This window comes from Lobosporangium transversale (assembly GCF_002105155.1).
Source record: "Lobosporangium transversale strain NRRL 3116 chromosome Unknown BCR41scaffold_3, whole genome shotgun sequence".
Taxonomy (NCBI): domain Eukaryota; kingdom Fungi; phylum Mortierellomycota; class Mortierellomycetes; order Mortierellales; family Mortierellaceae; genus Lobosporangium; species Lobosporangium transversale.
In genome coordinates, this window is record NW_019028981.1 from 1550331 (window position 1) to 1571572 (window position 21242).

Consider the following 21242-nt stretch of genomic DNA (forward strand, 5'->3'; position numbering starts at 1 on the left):
CGGTGTCTAGATGTTATAGGTAAACATGTACAACGAACAGGTACTATGTTACTGTGCTACACCAGACTAACACTGTACAACCCTGTGTTGGTGACGAATCAGAGCACGACAATCGAACCCAGCTCTTTTGCTCTAGATGATTCAAAACCAACTCTCTCCTTCTTTTGTCTGGCGATCTATCCAAAAGTTCTGGATGAAGTCATTCTACCGAGAAAACCACCTAAAGTACAGTAGAGGAGAGTTGCGTCCTGAATGTAAAGTGTTGTAAACAAGAGTCCTTTGATGCCGTTCAGGTATAAATCCTTACTCATTCCATCCCCATCGGAATAGGAAAAAGGGTATATGGTTTAAACTTTATGGCTAACATCTGGCCCAATGACAGGGCTTAAATAAACAAAGCCAATCCAATCTCAACACTATGGACAGTAAAAAAAAAAAAAAAAAAAAAAAAGGGGGAATGTAATCGACCTCGTCTTCAAGGAGAGTGAAAGGGCGAAAGACAAGAGCACATTAATGGATTTATGCATCATGCCCTTTTCTTTTCTCTTCTCTCTCTTTTTTTTTTATTACCCATCTTACAGATCATCACTAAGCTGGGTACTCTAAAAGAATCATGTTTGTAGAAAGATCTATTGTATACATATATCTTTATGAAAGTACATGATCCTTGCGTTGTACATGTGCATCCATGTGCATGCACCATTTTCAATGTGAAAAAGAAAAAAAGGAACTGATCAAAATGAAAGAAGAGCTTGTTTTTTTTTTTTTTTTTTTTTTTTTTTTAATTAAGCAAGCACATGAGAAAAATTGTTAATTGAAAGTATAAAGGGTGCAGATCAACAGACAGAAAGATTTTTTTATACACATAAATTGTTGTGCACGAATTGACTCCACACGTAAAATAATGGAAACAAATAAATACACACTTATCAGTCATTCCCTGATTTCAATTGTTGGGCATAAGAGGTTACCAAATATGGTGCCATGGGTGTATTCAGTTCAGAGAGATTACCAACAGTTGCTGATATTGAGGACCAGCACTCACCATGATCCAGCAACAGGAAATATTAATCTGACATATGAAAGAAGTGGGTTCAATCATCCAATCACAAATCAATGGTAAATACTCGGATGGACAGTCTTAATTTATTCACTCTTTTTTCTGGTCTCATTAAACGTCTCATTACCACCTTGAGATGATTCCCAAGAAACTTCCACCACTCCCACCCATTCGTGATCTAATCCGTGTCTATGGTCTCTCTGCGAATCAAAAGTTTTCTCAGAACTTTATTCTCGATAAGAATGTAACAGGTCTGTCTCGTTGAGCTGATTGTGTTTTGACGAGAAAGGATCCGATCTGCAACTAACATACTGCTCCTTTTTATTTTATAATACATTTTTTGTATAAATCAGATACCATTGCACGCCATGCCAAAATATCAGTGGATGATAACCTTGTAGTAGAAGTTGGTCCAGGTAAAAACTTTTTCTTTTTTTTTTATTTTTATTATTTCTTTTTTTATTTTTTTTATTATTGTTTCTTTCTTTTTGAAATTAACACTTGGAATGAAATTATTAACACGTATATTGGTAACGATCAGGTCCTGGTCTTTTGACCCGATCAATTCTAGATGCTGGTGCACAACGCGTTGTAGTTGTAGAAAAAGACCCTCGGTTTTTACCTGCATTACAGGTAATAAGAACATTTTTCTCATTCTTTTTTTTTCTTAAATGATCAGTTCAGTCCCACCTTTCTTTGTTTTTCCTAACCAGAATAGATTATGATAGCAACTAACCATTGGGGTCGATAGCAACTATCGGAAGCATCAGAGCATCGATTGAGTATAATCCATGGCGACATGCTTAGGCTTGACCACTCTTTGATCCTACAAGCTGCCCTTCCAATGCCCTCGCCTTTAGTACCTACTGCTACTACTATTACTACTACCCCTACTTTTTTGCCTACACCGCCATCATCTCCAACAATTTCGTCCATCACCCAACTATTCTCGGACCCCAAAAGTATTTCACCTTCAGATGAAAACACGCTCTTTGAGAAGCCTGCGGATGAATCGAACGAGACGATCCGTCTCCTCGGTAACCTGCCATTTGGTGTAGCGTCCCCATTATTGGTCCAATGGTTAAAGATGATGGCGCTTCAGGAAGGGATCTTTCGGACCAACAATAAGGTGTCCATGACACTCATGTTTCAGAAGGAGGTTGCTGAGGGTATTGCCGCACCACCAAGTCATCCTCAAAGAAGTCGGCTTTCGATTTTGGCTCAATCACTCTGTGATGTCAAGAAGGTTTATAAACTCTCTGCAAGTAGTTTTGTCCCAAAGCCAAAAGTGGATGCAGCTGTAGTGCATTTTGAGAAGAAGCAGGACCCGTTAATGCCAGGTAATAAAAAAAAAAAAAAAAAAAAAAAAGCGCCACCAGTTTTTATTTGAGCATAATTATTTATTCACTAGTGATTAAATTATTAATATTATCATTATTAATATCATAGGTTCTTTAGACAAGCTGGAAGATGTGGCGCGGTTTTATTTCAATAAGAGAAGAAAAACTATTGGAAATATCACGAAACGATTGGTTAGGCTTGCACCTGAAGTCCAGCCAGTGGTGGAGGAGTGGATCGCAGGAGGCAAATGGGATATGAATATGCGGGTGGAAGATGTTACAACGGAGCAGTTTTGTGATTTAGCTAGGAGATTAGACCGAGCGCAACTTAAGATCCCTTTGACCTGAGGTCCACAACAGTTAATAACTTGAAAAACATGGATCTGTTTTCAGATGATAAAATACTATACATTTATTGTTAACTGGATTCTTCGATAGCTTATTCAAGAAACAAATTTTTGCTCTTGGTCTAGTATGGTTGCTGTGACAATAACATTTCTTTGAAATAATCTGGTCTGCTGATCAATGATCCTTGTTTTCTAACCTCACATGCTTCCCATTATTCAAATTAAGTGTCCAATTCTACTGAAAGACATTCAAGGTCGACATTCTATGCATGCTCCTGTATTTTGTTTTGTCTTTTTAAAATCCAGCAGGAGCAGTACGAGGGACAGGAACCTTGGTAAAATGAGGGACTTTGTGAACGGACTTGCGATAGCCCTTGAAGTTCCTGGTAAAAACAGTGTATTTGTCTTTAGGAGGCATTTGTGCTTCAGTAGGTTCAGCCTGAAGCTTAGTCTAAAGAATAAAAAGAATAAAAAGTACAAAAAACGAATCAAGGAATATAGTTCAGTAAGTGAATCCAAATGAATAATTTGAAGAGTAATAAAATTGTTCAACATCCCTCTGTTCCACGGAAACGATAGTAGTAAAAAAAAAAAAAAGTGGACAATATATTTTTACCAAGGCATTGCACTGGACTCCCGACTCTTGAATCTTCATGACAACATCGTCGGCAGCTTTGAGGCGCTTACGGATGTTAGCCTTCTGTGTAGGGCTAAGGTTCATCTTCATGCGTGCTTTCCTATGAAAAACAAGGTTGATGAGGGTGTCCGTGTCAGCAAAAGAAGAAGAGGTTGTGCATTGTTGACATATTAAAGAGTATTGAATGCAGTAGTCTAGGGCTTCCGTTGACAAATGGAGAGGCCATGTGCCCTCATACCATAGAAGACCGCCCTGACTAATACTTGATGCTCTGAATGCTCCAAACATAGTTGATGTTAATTTATCGCAAGAGAGAGAGCAACTAGTAAGTAGAAACTGATGACCTTTATCCGGGAGGTTTGTTTTTGATTTGGTGACCAAGGCTAATAGAAAGTCAAGCCACAAATGAGAAAGAACGCGATATTTTGATTCCAGCACGTGCTGGAAGAAAACGGACACACGAACAGCAAGCACACAACGCGAACCTGACGGACCTGATCTTTTTGTCCTTGTTGCCCTGCCGTAAAAAAAAAAAATATTCACCATCATCTACGCGCATAACAGGTTTCTTCTCTTCCCAGTGCCATTTCCATTTCCATTTCCATTCTCAGGGAACCTTCTGCATCACCTCTAAAGACACACTTAGTGCCATGAACAGTTGAGAGATTAACTGATTTTGTCTCGAAAAGTTTCACAATGTATAGTCTTAAGCCTATAAAAGGCTTGTAATAATAATTTAATATAAATCACCTTTTGTCTTCACTACCTATTACATGTTGGCAAAGCTTCCTTGATCCCCGACCTCTACCTCTCTACCCCTCTACCCCTCTACCCCTGCCTCTTGCCCTGTTCCACCCTGCTTTCCCTCGATCAACTATCTGCCCTTCTGTCCACCATGACTCTTACCTCTGAAACCCCTGCTTCCTCCTCCTCATTCAAATACCCACAACCTGAAAAGTTTGATGGCAAGCGCGATGATTTTTCGGCTACCACCTGGTTGCGCTCCATGCACCGGTTCTTTGTGGGCGCATCTGTGCCTGACGCGGCTCGGACCGTTGTAGCTATTGCCTTCCTCGGTCCTGCCGCCCGATGGTTCAATGGTTCGGGCATCGCTGATGATGCCACATTTGACACTTTTGAGGCAGGTTTCCGCACGGCGTTCATCCCGAACGACTTCTCTCAGCTCATCCGGTACCGTCTCTCATCCCTGACAATGGCCTCCACGGTCGTTGATTACGTCGCTGAAGTGCACGAGCTCCTAACTGCCCTACTAGCCGACGAAGCTTCAGCCGGGGATCGCAAGGCCATTGAAGATTTTGCATTTATTTGCTTCGTACAAGGTTGCCCTCCAGCCTTGAACCATTTCTTGCGTGCCCTCCAGGTGACTCAAACACCCACCTTATATCAGCTTTTCGAGGCAGCTGAGCAATACGACAGGGTCTATAGCTTCCAACCCGACAACAATACCTCGACTCGCCAAACCCCGAGCACTCAGGCATCTGTGGTCGCGGCTCAACTTCAGACCGCTCGAGATCCAATGGCGATGGAGTTGGATAACCTCCGAGTGGAGCTTAATGCCTTACGGAAGTAATCCCAAGGCCGAGGCTCTCTAGCCCCTCTCACTCCCGCCGAAAGGTCTGAACTGGTTCGACGAGGCGCATGTTTCAAGTGCCGTCAAGATGGTTACAAGCGAAATTACTATTATGATATTGTATGACACAGCATTTCGCCCAATTTTCTAGAGCATTCCTTGCAGCATGTAATAGTTAAGAGAGACAAAAGCTGATTTTATTGTAATAGTTAAAGCAAGCCTTTTTATAGGCTTAAGGCTATACACTGTCACACCAAGGTACTCCTGTCTTATGGTCTTGCGCTGGTATCGACAGGAAGTTTAGACAGGGATCCTCCGTCATATCTGCCCTTAACTTCCTCACCGTCGCCTCGGAACTCGATGCTTCTATATTCCGCGCTCAAGTTCGAGTCCCAGTACCTGTGTCTAGCAATAGTTCTGAACTATCGGACCCTATCAAACAAATTGTTCAAGTCGAATTTCCTGATGTCTTTCCTACGGCGCTTCCCGATGGCCTTCCCCCTGACGGAGGTGATAGCATGCGTATAGAGACTGACCCTTATGCTGATCTGTTTGTCCGGCCTGTCATTAGATTGTCGATCGCTGAGCTTGATGAACTGAAGAAGCAGCTAACTGATCTTTTACAAAAAGGATTCATCTCACCGAGTACCTCGCCATACGGTGCTCCAGTCCTCTTTGTGAAGAAAAAGGATGGGCCGCTTCGAATGTGTATTGATTATCGAGGCTTGAACAAGATCACAAAGAAAAACAGGTACCCCCTACCACGGATTGATGAATTGATCGACAGATTTAGAACAGCTAAATGTTTTACCAAGTTAGATCTACTCTTGGGCTATCATCAGATGCGTGTCCATCCCGCTGATAAACACAGGACCGCTTTCCGAACCCGCTATGGTCACTACGTGCAAGCGAAATTACTACTATGATTTTGTACGACACAGTATTTCGCCCAAATTTCTAGAGCATTCCTTGCAGCAGGACGCTAGCAATGTAGATTCAGGAATAGTTTTATTGCAGACTGAAGTTTATTATGTTACAAGTCTGCGATATTTATACTTGTTGGAGACGCGTTCCAAGAACTCTAAATAAAGCACTAAAAAACAAGGCTGATTTTGTCACGTGAAATCAAAAGTTACACGCGACGCGTCTATCTCGCCCGTGAATGAGTGTTGCAATTAGCAGCCATTTATATAAGTTTTTTACCATTGCCAAGATTTTTACCCCCTTTTATTTAACGAAGATCCCTGGATCATAATAAAGACATCTTTCTTTCGTTCTCGTTACTTATTATGATCCAGACATATTTCAATGAGTAATCTGTGAATGAGTAGCCCATGTTGCGAGTAGCAGTCATTTATATGGGTTTTTACAATAGCTAGGATTTTTACCCTTTTTATTTAACGAAGATCCCTGGATCAGCATAAAGATATCTTTCTTTCCTTTGCCTGCTACTATTTCTCTGATTGCCCGTAATCATAACACCATTAACTCTTCAACTATCACTTTATCCCAGTATGTCTTGACCCTTGTCTTTGTCTTGCTCTTTTCGTAATCGTTTTATTTCCAATTTAATCAATTTCTTTATCTTAAATTCCTGTTCTTTCAAATAGCATCCAATAAGCCGTAGCATCCAATGAGTCGAAGCATCCAGGGAATATAGGTTTCAGTATTGCTAATTCAGGGCAAGGCCTCTTTCACTAAACCCAAATAGTGGCAAGAGAAGAATTTAGTGCAGTCTTGGCATCAGTGTTGCTTATTATCGCAGCCGATGATTATTCATCTTTAAGATCTTTAAGATATAGAGATATAGAAGCTTGATTATGGAAGTAAAAGTTGGCCTTGACTATACAGACGGTATTAGTAATGAAGAGAATGCAGAGATGCAATTAAAGTACATGGTCACTTTTCGAGGCAAAATCAGTTAATCTCTCAACTGTTCATGGCACTAAGTGTGTCTTTAGAGGTGATGCAGAAGGTTCCCTGAGAATGGAAATGGAAATGGAAATGGCACTGGGAAGAGAAGAAACCTGTTATGCGCGTAGATGATGGTGAATATTTTTTTTTTTTACGGCAGGGCAACAAGGACAAAAAGATCAGGTCCGTCAGGTTCGCGTTGTGTGCTTGTGTAAATAGTAACAATCAAAGGTGATCTTAGGTGGAATCGAAGGTCAAAGGATACTTTATTTGGCTATAACGTAGTGGACTATTTATACTGATAATTAATAGGGTTGGGGCTTGGTGTCTTGGCACTTGGGCTTGGCGTCTTGGCGCCTGGGGTGCGCGTGATAGTTGAGCCCTCCTCAAAGGTTTGAGTCAGTATTGTATAACACGTTTGCATCCTTCCCGTCAAAAATGAAGGAGATCATAAATCGAAGAAGAAAAGAGAAAAAAAAATTGATGGAAATAAAGAAAACGAAGAGAAGAGAGGAGAAATAAATAAAATAATAAATAAAATAAAAAAAAAATTGATGTGGTGATGTCTGATTGGTTAAAATTACTGGTCATGCGGTTCATGCAGATCATGTGGATGAGGATGGGTGAATGAGTGGCGATGGAGTTGGTGAGTTCGTGTTGCATTCTTTCCTCATTCCTCTTTGCTTATTTCAAAAAAAAGGAAAAAAGTCTCCATGATGTCTTCACGCAAGGCTTCTCATCCAATGCCACCGCGTAAAGGTCGTGCTCCTTCTGGTGGCGTGTTTTCTGAAGTTGTATTGACACAGCGGTCGGCGGTACCAAGCTCCCAGGGTTCTTCAGATGACCCTGACGCCACACAGCCTTATTCTGTGCCTCAGGAGGAAGAGCTAGATACGAGGTTGGAATTGTCTCCACGTCTTTCACCTGTAATCTTGGGGCGGATGCTACCGAAGGAGGAGTATCCTGAGGTGGGCGATTCGCCAACTGTGAGGGAAGCCAGAGATCATGTGGAGTCGAGTACTTCAGCGACGTCGGGAGTGGAGGGGGCTGGGATCCGTTTGGCTTCTGTAAGTTCGACGAGTGACAATGCACAGTGGGAAGCTGTTGATGGAGAGGATGGTCCTGAGGAGCCGGAGAGGCGACGGAAGAGGAGTCGTCATGAGGGACCGAGACTGTCGATGATAAGAGAGTGTTCTTCGCTGATAGCGTTTGAGTTTCGTGCATTGCAGACCCAGGATGTGAGTGTAGAAGAGCGAGCACGGGAACGTCGTCGATTGATGGAGGAAATGGCGGTTGTTACCATGCTGGAGTGGGCAGAGAAGGGAGGTAAAAGGAAGAGAGGAAGAGAGGAAAGGAGATAGTAAAAGAAGAAAGGAAGAGAGAAGAGAAAAAAAAAGAAGAAAAATAAAGAAAAAAGAAACAGAGAAAAATAATTTTGGTGTTACTGTTGCATTTTTTGAAATTCCTCCAGTGCTTCTTTTGCATTAACTAGTGAGGATCTCCGTTCCCATGTTGCTTCTTCGTCAGGATATCCCTTCCATTTCACGAGCCACTTGGGGGTTCTGCCAAATAGTTTGTAATCCAGAATCTTTTCCACTTCATATTCTTCTTCGCCATCGACTAAATCTGGTGGGGGTCTGGCAGGTGCTCGTTCGCCGAAATTCTCCGGGGATTCGTGATAATGTCGTAATAAATCTGTATTGAAGACAGGGTGTTGTTTCATGTTCGGAGGTAGCTCGAGCTTGTACGCGTTGTCGTTGATCTTCTCTATGATTTTGAATGGTCCAATGAATTTTGGTTCTAACTTTTTGGAGGGTCGGTTTGCGTGAGCTGCGACAGTGATATGCTCCGTACTCAGTAAGACACTATCGCCTACAGTGAACCTGGCGGGTGATCGTGCTTTATCTGCTTGGCGTTTTTGGATGTCCTGAGCTGTCGCTATTGCGTCTTGTGCTTGCGCCAACGCAGAGGCTTGAGTGGAAAATGAAGGTAGAGATAGCCGGTACATCTGTTGTTGGTGGTTTCAAGAGGGATGATGGGACAATGGGATGATGACCGTGGTTTAGGAAAAAGGGGGAAAACCCTGTGGAGGGGTTGACGGAGTTGTTGTATGCAAATTCCATCATTGGTAAGAGCAAGTCCCAGTCATTCTGTTTGTACGAGACATAAGATCGTAGCATTTCCTCCAGGGTCCTGTTGGCTCGCTCCGTCTGTCCGTCTGTCTGAGGATGGAATGCTGTAGACATATGGAGTTTAGTTCCCATGAGCTTCATCAATGTGGTCCAGAAGTGTCCCGTGAATCTTGAGTCTCTGTCCGATACAATAGCTCGTGGCATGCCATGGAGTCGGAAGACATTATTGAAGAAGAGTCGTGCGATATCTGAAGCAGTGTCCGTTGTATGGCTAGGGCAGAAGTGGACTTGTTTGGATAACTTGTCTACGAATACAGTTATGGCATTGAACCCTCGGTTCGTCTTGGGTAAAGGGCCAATGAAGTCCATGGTGACAGTTTCCCATCGTTCAAGAGGTATATCGAGAGGTTTGAATAATCCGGCAGGATGATGAAGCAGTGGTTTATTTCGTTGGCACTGTTCGCATGATGCAATGTAAGTCTTGGTGTCTCGGGCCATTCGTGGCCAAAAGAAAGTCCTTCGCATGGTTTCATATGTTTTCTCGAAGCCGAGGTGGCCAGCAATGGGAGAATCATGTGCATCATGAAGTAGGAGAGCGCGAATGTTAGGATCATTCGGGATACATAAACGTGTCTGTCCAGCGATGTTAATCCACAATAGGTCATCAGCAACAAAATAACGATCAGAGGGACTTGCCTCGCGGCAGCTTTCGTAAAGTGATCCTAACTTAAGGTCATATGGGTAACACTTTATCAGGCGCTGCCGTAAGCCTGGGTCCAAACTTATTTCTATGGAGTTAATCTGCTCACTGGCGGGATCCTGCGCCTTGTGGTCAGGCCTCCTTGAGAGAGCGTCGGGGACGATGTTGTCTTTGCCTGGTTTGTACTTGAAGTTGAAGTCGTATTCTTGTAGGAGTTCCATCCATCTGGCCTGTCTCCGAGTCAGGTTTGGCTGGGTTGGAAAATGCTGCAATGTGGCATGGTCAGTATAGACAATAAAATGAGATCCATCCAAATAGTATCGCCATGTTCTTAAGGCGTGGACGACAGCTAGTAATTCTTGCTCATGGGTTGGGTAGTTTCGTTCTGCAGAGCTCAACTTTCGTGATGTAAAGGCAACAGGGCGCGATTCGCCCTTGTGATCTGTTTGGAACAAGACTGCACCAATGGCGAAACCTGATGCATCAGTTTCGACGGAAGTTGCTAGGGCAGGGTCAAAAATTCTGAGTACGGGTGCCATGGTGACTGCCTGCTTCAGTCTTTCAAAGGCCTCTTGGTGAGGCTTGCTCCAGTAGAATGTTGTAGTTGAGCCTAACAGATCAGTAAGGGGAAGCGCGATATCAGCATAGTGGTCGATGTATTGATGATAGAAGTTTGTTAATCCAAGGAACTGCATGACGTGGCGCTGTGTTGTGGGTGTTGGCCATTCTCTAACTGCCTTAACCAGTGCTCCGTTTGTTTTGAGTCCATCTTTGGATATAACATGGCCTAGGAACTCTGTCTCCTCTTGCATAAATGAACACTTGGAAAGCTTGCAAAAGAGGCCTGCCTTGCGTAGGAGCCTAAGAACGTTTCTGATGTCTTGTAGATGTTGCTCTTTGTTATCAGAATAAATCAGTATATCATCTAGGTAAAACTACGGTGCATTTATCCAGCACAGGATCCAACACGTTGCGCATCATGGCTGAAAAGGCGGCAGGTGCGTTGGTGAGTCCGAAAGGGACGACGTTAAACTCATAGTGACCGTAGCGTGTTCGAAAATGCCGTTTTATGTCGGTCGTCTGGATGAACGCGCATTTGATGATATCCGGATAGTAAGTCGAGCTTTGTAAAAAATCGTGCTGTCCTGAAACGATCTATTAGCTCGTCGATTCTTGGTAGTGGATGGCGATTCTTACGGGTTATTTTGTTTTAATCCTCTGTAGTCTACACACATCCTCAGTCCGCCATCCTTCTTTTTAACGAATAAAACTGGTGCTCCGTAGGGTGATGTACTTGGAGAGATGAAGCCTTTGCGCAGTAGTTCTGTGAGTTGTGTTTTTAGTTCGTCTAATTCAGCAATTGATAAGCGAATGACTGGTCTTACAGGTGGATCGGTATTATTTTCAGTCTCGATTCGCATGCTATCGCCACGATCCTGAGGGAGTCCGTCCGGTAGTGTGTCAGGAAAGAGGTCTGGAAATTCTACTTGGACAATTTGTTGAATCGATTCGGGTAGTGTTGAGTCTAGGTTTGTTGGTGGTGAAGTGGTTCTTACTTGGGCCAAGAATGTTGTCGTTTCGGGTTCTAATGCTAATGCAGCAAAGTTTATGGCAGAAAGGCAATTTTGACGAGCGGAGGAGGAGGTATGCCCTCGACATTCCCATAGTATGTGTTTACCATCGTGTTCAAAGTGTAAATCGTTAGTGCGCCAGTTGATTTGGGGATTGACTGCGGTTAGCCAAGGTTTCCCTAGGATGAGATCATATTTTTTCGAGGGGTAGATGATACTTTGAATCTTTTCACCATAGGAACCACGTTCAAGGGTAACAGATGCGGTTCCTGGGGACATGACTGCTGTGCCATTCGGATGAATGATAGGGATAGGGTTCGCGTTGTCTATGATAATGTTATGTTTTCTGCAAAATTTTGAACTCAATACATTTCCTTCTGCCCCACCATCAATGAGGATTCGCGCAGGGTGTCCGTTGACGGCCCCAATGAAGGTTAGTAGTCGTCTCGCATTGGTGTAGACAGCGGACAGGGATTGGAGGTGTGTGGCATGACGACGACGACGACGGGGTGGTTTACTAGCAAGGTGTTCGTGGGAAGTAGAGGGGGTAGGTGAATTTTCATTTGTGTCTTGGTTTGAAGATGATTTGATTTCAGTGACAGATGACGCGGGATGGGAATCGGGGGAGAGGTGATTTAGGGAATCCGGAGGAATGGAAGTGGTGTGGTGCAAGGTGCTTTTAGAGGGTAATGATAAGAGAGAGGATAGAGAAAATATGGGAGAGGAGCGAGAAGGCATAATCATGGATTTAGGAGAACTAGAGTTTTTATTACTGTTGTTACTACTTAAATCCATATGACTACGCCCTCTAGAGCCCAGGACTCGAGGGTTGGTGGTGAGAGCGAGGCTGGCCTGGTCTACAGCTCGCTCTCCTCTTTTCCCGAGTCGTCGTAGTCGTCTTGTTGTTCCAGGTTGTTCAAGTTCCTAGTCACGCGGCAGTTCTTGGCCATGTGTCCCTTCTTTCTGCAGCGAAAGCAAGCGCCTGCGCGGCGCAGTTTTGTTCTGTCATTTTCGGTGAGCTTGGAGAGTGGGCTGTTGTTAGTCGAGGGGGGGCGATGGAAGTTCGCTAAGCCTGTGGAGTTTGTACTCTGTAGTAGGAAGTTATTGAACATCATCTGCATTGCGTCTAGGTCCATCGGGGTCGGTGTGGGTTGGCTTGTTTGGTTTGTCATGATGGGGGGTCTAGAGGAATGTAAAATGCTGTGGATCATCGTAGCCTGCTTGATGGCCTGGTTGAGAGTCTGAGGCTGGCGAAGGAGGACTTCCTTGCTTGTGTCTTCTACAAGGCCGTAGGTATAATGGAGGACAAGCCATGATTCCTCCAGTTTGGGTGTGAGGCGTTGGAGGCGGCGGAATTTGGCAGTGTATTCCGCTACTGAGGATTTACCTTGTTTTAATTGAACCAGTGCTTTCTGGGCTGAAGAAGCCGTGTCAGGGGGTGTGAAGTTTTCGATGAATTTACTTCGGAAAGTGTCCCATGGTGTATCAATTGTCATTTCCGAGTCTCGCCACCATGCCTTGGCGTCTCCTTTCAGGTTGACAACGGTATATCGGACCCAACGGGAGTGGTTAAGCTCCATGATCTCGAAGTACTCTTCTTGGTTCTCCAAGAAGTTGAGGACCGCGACAGCGTCGACATTTCCCTCGTATGGTTCTGGTTTGGTAGGTTTTATCACAGCAGCCACCGTGCGGACATGGTCATTAAAGGCGGCAGCGCTAGAAGCACTATCCTGTCGGGATTCGAGGAAGGTTTGCACAGCGTTCTGCACGGATAGGCTGGTACTGGCATCAAGGTTAAGAGCTTTCAAGGAAGTGGTGAGGTTGTCCATGGCAAAAAAAAAAAAAAAATCAAATGCAGGGGTAAATTTTTAAATTTTATCTAGGAAAATATCAGAGGGATCTAGGGAAAAATATCAGAGGGAAATATAAGCGGTTTCTGGCGGGGTCGGTGGTTCGATGAACCTTTGCTACCATGTAAATAGTAACAATCAAAGGTGATCTTAGGTGGAATCGAAGGTCAAAGGATACTTTATTTGGCTATAACGTAGTGGACTATTTATACTGATAATTAATAGGGTTGGGGCTTGGTGTCTTGGCACTTGGGCTTGGCGTCTTGGCGCCTGGGGTGCGCGTGATAGTTGAGCCCTCCTCAAAGGTTTGAGTCAGTATTGTATAACACGTTTGCAGCTTGCTGTTCGTGTGTCCGTTTTCTTCCAGCACGTGCTGGAATCAAAATATTGCACTCTTTCTCTTCAGGTTCTGATATCTCTATTAGAAAGAAAAAAAATTTGGCAGCTATATCAAATTGCATCCCAGCAACGGAGCCGCGGTATTTATTTTAAAGAGCTTGTAGACCGACAAGGATTCTCTATTGGTATGTGGCATTGGGTAGCTCCGTACATTACAAAGCTTCTAGATCGAACCTAAGCAGAACAGAGTAAATCAGACCAGTTCTTCCACGCCTAGCTGCTTTTTTGCATTCAAACAAACTAGATTCCCAAGACGCGTCAGTTCCAGCTTTATTTGATAACATATCCGTTTCCATATTATTATGTTCACCACATTGAGTTTTCATTCTTAATAGACCTTTGATCCAAAGTGACTGCCCAGACCCTGGGAAACTTGGACGAACATAAGCCACACGACTGGATTTTAATAAAAGATTTCGCTCACAAGGACCTAATTTGAAACTCTCTCTTTCCTACACCAAATCAAAGGTACATCATACACACACTGAAATAGAAAGGACTTCAAAAAAAAAAAAAAAAAAAAAGATCGGATGGGTCATAGTGGAATCGAAGAGTTACAAACTTTCATTCCCTCTTTATACATCAGAACCACCATGAATGAACCACCATGATACTTTTCACCGATGGCATTGCCAATCAGCAAGACAAAAGAGCGGTGGATGCATATCCATGACAACTGTATATTGATGGATGCATCCGATTAGTCGATGGATATACAACTATACATCTGAACTATGGAAAGCCTTTGCACTTTTTTTTTTGTTTTTTTTACCACACTCACTCATACTGAGATCAACAACTCGATAGCTACGCGGCAATGATTTCAATCATCTTCAGCATATCATTATCTCTATGGATTATAATTAAGCACTACATTATAGAGCCATTGATATCACTCGCCCTCTCTCAATATATCATGATCTCAACTTAATCTCTAACAACAACTTTATCACTGACCTTTTTTTTATCCTTCATTAAAATACATTACAATGCACGACGTATATTTAGATGAGAGACAAGTGGAAGAAGAAGCGCGTTCGCCGCCTCAAGCGCAAAAGAAGAAAAATGAGAGCTCGCTCCAAGTAAAAAAAGGATACGCAAGCTTTGAAGCGTAGTTTCTTTTCCTCAACCTCGATCAAAAAGCGAGAAGGAATGCTTAAACAATTGCTTTATTAAAACAAATAAAGCAATAAAAAAAGGCTTTTTATTTTTGATCAAGAACTTGTATTACGAAATGATGTCTGTGCTCTCAATCGTAAAAAGTTGCTGAAAGTTCCGATCTTTTAACTGTGGACCATAACAATGGTGATTACTTGTATGATTATTATTATTGTACATCTCTTAATATTATTGCCATCATCATTACCATTTACCATTTTACCGTCATAACTACTATTATATATTTATGATTGTTGTGATTGATATGCAATTAACACTTCGGTATATATGAATTTATACCCTGGACGCTGGGTGTTCAAAGGCAATAGGATAATGCAGGCGTTATTGTTGTTAATCGAATTAGCCGCGGAAGGATTTTTAATTGATGTTTTTGTAAATAAATAAACAAACAATGTATAACTGTAACGTGCAAAAGTGAAAAAATTAAGCATGGGCTCTCTTTTCAAATCTACAACCCTAGCCTCAAGGATGCAATGCGATCGACATGATCTTAGTAAGACTTGTGTTGGATAGGTGTGCAGCAGTAAGCAGATTTGTGATTCCTTCAGTAGGAACGAAAATGTGAATGTAAGCAAGACAGCAAAGGAACGCCAAGTTAATAGGATGGATCATAGATTTCAGCAATTGAACCAGTTTCTGCCATGTTCTTTTTAAAGAACACTCATGTCAACCCCTAGTCTTTCCTCAGCCATATTTCGAAACGCAAAACAGACACAAAAGACCCATGGTTGATCTCTCTTATAGCAGTAGCCTACTACTAGATTTCATATAAAAAAGGCGAATAAATATATAATATATACAATATCTACAGATGTAATGTCATAAATGCGCAACTTGTTACACTCAGCCCAGCTGGAACACGTAAATCTCTCCAACTCTTATATAATCTTAGCGGTCCGATCATGGCGCGCGACCATGAGGTGACAGTTTGATGTAACTCTACTGCTGGGGTTCTGCTAATCAATCTGCAGGAACAAACTTGAGATCGAGTGTATTGACCGTTGAGTAGACTTATGTACATGTACGCACAGTCATTGAGCAATGTTTGAATGAATTTTCTATTTATTCTTAGTCTTGTTATTTTTATTTTTTTTTTTTGCCCTGGATTATACTTTCGTCTTCCATCAGTTGGGTTTTGGATATTTTTAAGATGTTTAAGCAAGGTATCTTGGAATGGACCTTTGGGTTTAGTCCAACGGGATCGAGATACACGTCAATAATGGGCTCTACCAACGCATGTCTTCTAATGGGTATGCGCTAATAACCAGATTCAATATCGGTGTAGGAAGACGGAGAGAACTGCCTTTATACGTTGATGCTTGTCCTATCTGTATTAATATGCTGATTGAAGATCAGTTGATGCCGGCAGAGTATGGATCATGGGATCGTTTAAGCATCCAAATAAATTGCATCTTATTTTCAATCCTATTGTTGTGTCCTGTAGCTCACAGTGAATCCCAGAATGTCGAACTCATTGAATTTCTTCTTCAATGAGCTGTTATTGCTCAAAAGACCTTATATCATCTATCTTCTACACCAGTTTTAAGGAATCGCCTTCGGCACCGCTCGATTTCCTGAAACTGGAATGAAAGGGCAAAAGTACTCAAACAAACCTTTTATCTATTTAATTGCTAATAGGATGTCTGTTCTATTTTGAAATATGACCATCGGTGGATATGCTGGTATCATCGAATATCAAGGCGAAAAGTCTACACTCCTCTCTTGCCTAAAAAATTTGATAATGCACGAGTGGTTTAGTGAATAGGGAGCATTGATCTGTAAGTTCAATAATTCTATAGTTCGTTGCTCTTGAATGCCGTTTTTCGTTCGAAAATTAAAGGCTAAAGAGCTGGTCTATCTCCAGTCGAACTATAGCTTGACCAAGTTAGTTCTTTTTGCGGTGCGATCAGCTCTAATTGAACATAACAGGCTAGTTGTGCTCTGATGTCAAATCCCAAGTAAGCTTTGATCTGAGCATTAGAGCATCCGGCGAAGGGTCGTTGGGTCATGTAAGCACAGTCGTTGAGAGGGCAATAGAAGCAGAAAAACAATATTAGAGAGCCAACATCGTCAATACCTACACCTCTGCACCAGAGAGCCAAGCATTCTTGAACGAGGAAGGCGAACGGATGAGAGCATCTCCGTCAGACGCTTGCTAGTCTACAATACATTAATATATATATATATATATATATATATCCATGTATACACACTTTGAGCATTGCCGAAAAGCAAAGACGTAATGAAATATGAAATGAGCTTCGTGCTAATTATAAGTAAGCATGGCAATTAACGTTCACACCCGCACATTGAAAGAAATGAAAGATAAGAACTATAGCCTTTCACAAATATTTATACACATCACACAAAGTAAAGAGCAGGCATTCATACAGGGATGCACGAATACCTTGCTCTTATTGTTGAGACCAAGAGAGCAATGGATTCTCTGTCAGCCATGATGAGGCCAATGACTCCATAAACAGGATCATCATCGATCACCCCTCCTCGCCCTTTTTGCAGTGTATGCGAAATATAATTGACACCACACCAATTTTATTAATGAGACAATGTAAACAGTGCGCTGAGAAAGATATAAAAAGAAGGCAACTGGAGACTTTGATCCGTGATGCCCTCTTGTCTTTTTCTCACCTCTTTCTCGTTCAAACTGTCGTCATCTCGTCCAAGTTGCCCCCACATTTTACGCCATAAAAAAAGTATAAACAATCTTATTAACATCCTTCATCCTTAGATCCACCTTGTATATACTTTTAAAAGAAACAGATCAAATCAAAGAACTCTTTATTTTTCCCCCTTTTTTTTAACTTTCAAATGTTGTTGCGTCTGCCTTCAATTCATTTTCATTCTCATTCCCATTCTCATTCCACCCCTACATCAGCCTCAGCAACAACGGCTTCATCGGCTTCTACCTGCACGTTTGTTTTCCCCGGCGTCAGTAGTACGCCAGCAACGTTGTCTCGTGCCAACTCTTCCTCCAGTCTAGCATCCAACGTGCCTGAGCTATCAACAGCACGTGGACTGCATGACACGAGTAACTGTAAGCTTTGAAATTTTTGTAACACTCACTTTCATGCCTGCATGATTAGTTCAGCCACTATTGGACTCAACTTCATTCCTCCCACGACACCTGTAATGCTTTTGTCTGCATCAATGCTCTCTCTTCTCATTTTCTGAATTCTTTTTTTTTTTTTTTTTTTTTTTCCATACAGTACCTCTTTCCTCGTCCTTGTTGCAGATTGAGCAACAACAACACCAGAAAAGCGTTCAGGCCACTCTTGCTTGCAACTCATATCCTATCTCGGCTCTATTAACTCCAGCACCACACCTTTCTAATAACAAAACCACATCATATTCTCCCACTGCCAATAAGAAACCTCTCCATTACTCGTACTCATTCATGGCGGACATAGACAAACTCGACAAAACCGTCTTTGACGCCATTATTCTTGGTACAGGCTTCACACAGACCATTGTAGCTGCCGCACTTGCTCGCGCTGGAAAGACAGTGTTACATCTCGATGAGAATGACTACTATGGTGGCGAATCCGGTGCCTTCGGTTTCCGCGATCTTTTAGCCTGGGCAGACAAGATCTCTTCTACCTTCTCCGACAACGCGTTGACTCATGGTAAAATATCGGGTTCCGAGAAATAGAGTTTACTGGCAATTGAAAAAAAAAAAAAAAAAAAAAAAAAGACGATTATAAGTTGACAGTTTTTAACAATAGAACGTATACCATGCGATTTTGTTCGATTTTGTTTCATAGATAACAAGGACAAGATCGAGTTTGAAAAGTCGGTCTCTAGGGCACATAGCCATGTTGAGGTACAGCTCTACAAAGACGACAAGAGCAATGATACTGTTATTGACTTGGCTTCAGTTATCGCCTCCCACAAGGATTCGTCGGTAGAAGATCGCATAAAGGCTGTCAGTGACCATATCACAACTGCATATCAGTCAAAGGGACAATCCAAGGAAGAAAAGGAAGCCATCCATATCTTAGCTTCCTGGGCATCCGGTACTGGCTCTGTAGCCACAGCAGCCAACTTTTCATCCGTATCATTCTCTCAGGTTCATGCTCTCGAAGAGTTCCTCAAAACCTCTCGCAAATACAACTTTGATCTCTCGCCAAAGTTGCTCTACTCGCGTGGATCATTGACCAATCTGCTTATCTCCTCTGGAATTGGCAAATACCTTGAGTTCAAGCTGTTGGAACGAACTGCTGTATATGAAGCGCTTACGGACAAAGTTGAGATGATGCCTACATCCAAAGAGGATGTCTTTGTCTCGAAAGCATTATCCTTGAAGGAAAAGAGACAGTTGATGAGGTTTTTACAGTTTGCTGTCGACTACGAAAACCAGAAGGAGGTTTGGAGAGGTATTTTTTTTTTTCTGAACATATCTGTTCCTATAAGAGGATATGCTATAAATGTTATTTAGTGTGTTGGACGACTAACACCTTGTGGTATGTTGAATGCATATAGATTATAAGGATGCGCCATTTACTCAATTTGTCCAGAACGCCTACGGATTGTCAGACAAAGTTCTGACGGCCGTTGTTTATGCCATTGGATTTGATGGAAATGATGAAGGTATTAGAATTCGCTTTTCCTATGTTTGTGTTATTTACCACTCGCTTCTTTTGACGTTTTAAATACTAATCAGCATGGTGCCTGGCTTTTATCTTCTGTAGCCACGACCACTGACGGCCTCAAGTCCGTTAAAGTCTATCTTCAGTCATTGGGACGTTACGGTAACTCGGCATATTTGTGTCCTCTTTATGGTGTTGGCAGCGAGCTTGCTCAAGCATTCTGCAGGTATATAACTAGTTTACATCATAGTTTGTGTGTAATAGTCGCCTTAATTCCTTCGGAGGTCCATTTACCTCGAGGACCTCATTTCTCGATTGACATCATGACACCTCACTCATACATTTTTTGTATTGCAGAGTATCTGCAGTCTATGGCGGAATCTACATGTTGCAACATGAACTGGATAAACATAACGTGGATAGGAACACGAATCAATGGAAATCCGTTGTTGATCACACAGGCCAAGCCCTGCAGGCCAACCAGTTGATTTGTACACGCGAATACCTTTCCAGAGACATGGATGCGTACATTGAGGCGAGAACGTAAGCATCTAACGCTTGACCATTGTTTCATTGACTCTGATAATGACATACGCTATGGACTCATCAATTTATTTTTTTATTGATATCTTGGTTTTCATCATTTATGCGCCTGTTTGTATATGCTCAAAGCCTGAACAAATCCTACGTTTCTCACTGTATCTTGGTCACGGATCGCTCTGCGTTTGGGGAAACAACTCTCTGCAAGACGCTGTTCCCAATGGGATCTTTAGTCCTCAACGCAGGAGAAACACCTGCCCGCAAGAATGAACACACCATATCTGTGTTGCAATTGTGTGGCGGCACTATGTCCTGTCCTACTGACCGCTGTAAGCTTTATTTCTACTTTGACATACTCTTTTAGTTTGGGAATGCTCGTATTTGCTATCAAGTCATTAAAAGTTCAATTATGCTTCGTTTACATAGATATCCTCTACTTCTGGGCAGAATCAGACACACCAGATGGAACAGCCAAGGAAGAACTGACTGCTGCGATCAGAAAACTTGTACACATCCCTGGAGATCCATTATCCCTAAAAGCTCCCTCATCTGCCTCCGCATCTGAATCTGAGGCAAATGCTGCCTCAGCAACAGCAGCCAATCCTGCCGGTGGATCGGCAGTTGAGGAAGCTCAGCCAAGAATGAGCTTAGATCAGGAATTGGATATGGATCAGGTGCATGAAGAGATCCTCAAGGCTGAGAAGAAGCTATTTGAAGAGATTGAGAATAATAATCCTGTAGCTGCTGGCTCTACAGCACCAGCGTCGTCGTCGCCAAACACTGAATCCCCCAGCAAGGCGCTGTCAACCAAAGCTCCTCAAAATTCTAAATCATCCTCAGCGCTGTCAACTGTGTCAACAGTGGCGCCACGAGCATTGTTCTCATTGTTTTATAAGCGCACGACATCGTGGCCTCGTGTCCCTTATCCAATTGGATCTGAGAATTTGACACCTCTTCCTGAGAATATTACAGTGCTGAAACCTATGAACCATAGCTTAGACTTTGAGGCAGCCACTGAGGAAGCAAGAGTAGTGTTTGAGAGGCTGTGTCCTGGAGAGGAGTTCTTGCCACCAACGCCAGACCCAGAAGAAGGAGAATTTGGATACTAATGAAAGTTGGTATGTGATATAAATAATTGACGTGCAGTAACAGAGGAAGAACTAGCAAAGAATAAAATTGTATATCAATTTAGAATGTAAAGGAAGAACTTTGTGGAAGTTTACTATAGTGCTCCCGACGAGTGTAGTCATCCAAACCATTCCTTGATTAGTGAAGTAAAATGTAAGAGTTAGATATTAGATTGGCCCTTTGTGTATGTTTTTTGGCATGGCTTTGCAGATAGTCATCCGTCGATTGATAGCTCTTGTAGGATAAT

General features: G+C 42.5%; 3 protein-coding genes across 3 annotated transcripts; 2 read left to right on the forward strand and 1 right to left on the reverse strand.

Annotated features, from left to right (window-relative positions):
• Window positions 1-759: 759 nt before the first annotated feature.
• On the forward strand, window positions 760-2999 carry BCR41DRAFT_409905 (S-adenosyl-L-methionine-dependent methyltransferase). The gene is made up of 5 exons (XM_022029422.1): window positions 760-1311; window positions 1414-1476; window positions 1602-1693; window positions 1812-2400; window positions 2510-2999. The coding sequence occupies exons 1-5, from the start codon at window positions 1197-1199 to the stop codon at window positions 2746-2748; spliced, it is 1098 nt and encodes a 365-aa protein (XP_021885708.1). The 5' UTR covers window positions 760-1196; the 3' UTR covers window positions 2749-2999.
• Window positions 2827-3725, reverse strand: BCR41DRAFT_346394 (mitochondrial ribosomal protein L31-domain-containing protein). Its single transcript, XM_022022870.1, has 3 exons — window positions 3623-3725; window positions 3364-3484; window positions 2827-3198 (listed from the first exon to the last, which is right to left on the reverse strand). The coding sequence occupies exons 1-3, from the start codon at window positions 3670-3672 to the stop codon at window positions 3043-3045; spliced, it is 327 nt and encodes a 108-aa protein (XP_021885709.1). The 5' UTR covers window positions 3673-3725; the 3' UTR covers window positions 2827-3042.
• A 13631-nt stretch (window positions 3726-17356) lies between these two features.
• BCR41DRAFT_346400 (GDP dissociation inhibitor-domain-containing protein) lies at window positions 17357-21116 on the forward strand. Its single transcript, XM_022022871.1, has 8 exons — window positions 17357-17775; window positions 17948-18364; window positions 18503-19114; window positions 19221-19328; window positions 19430-19553; window positions 19685-19870; window positions 20000-20196; window positions 20294-21116. The coding sequence occupies exons 1-8, from the start codon at window positions 17550-17552 to the stop codon at window positions 20974-20976; spliced, it is 2553 nt and encodes an 850-aa protein (XP_021885710.1). The 5' UTR covers window positions 17357-17549; the 3' UTR covers window positions 20977-21116.
• Window positions 21117-21242: the final 126 nt, after the last annotated feature.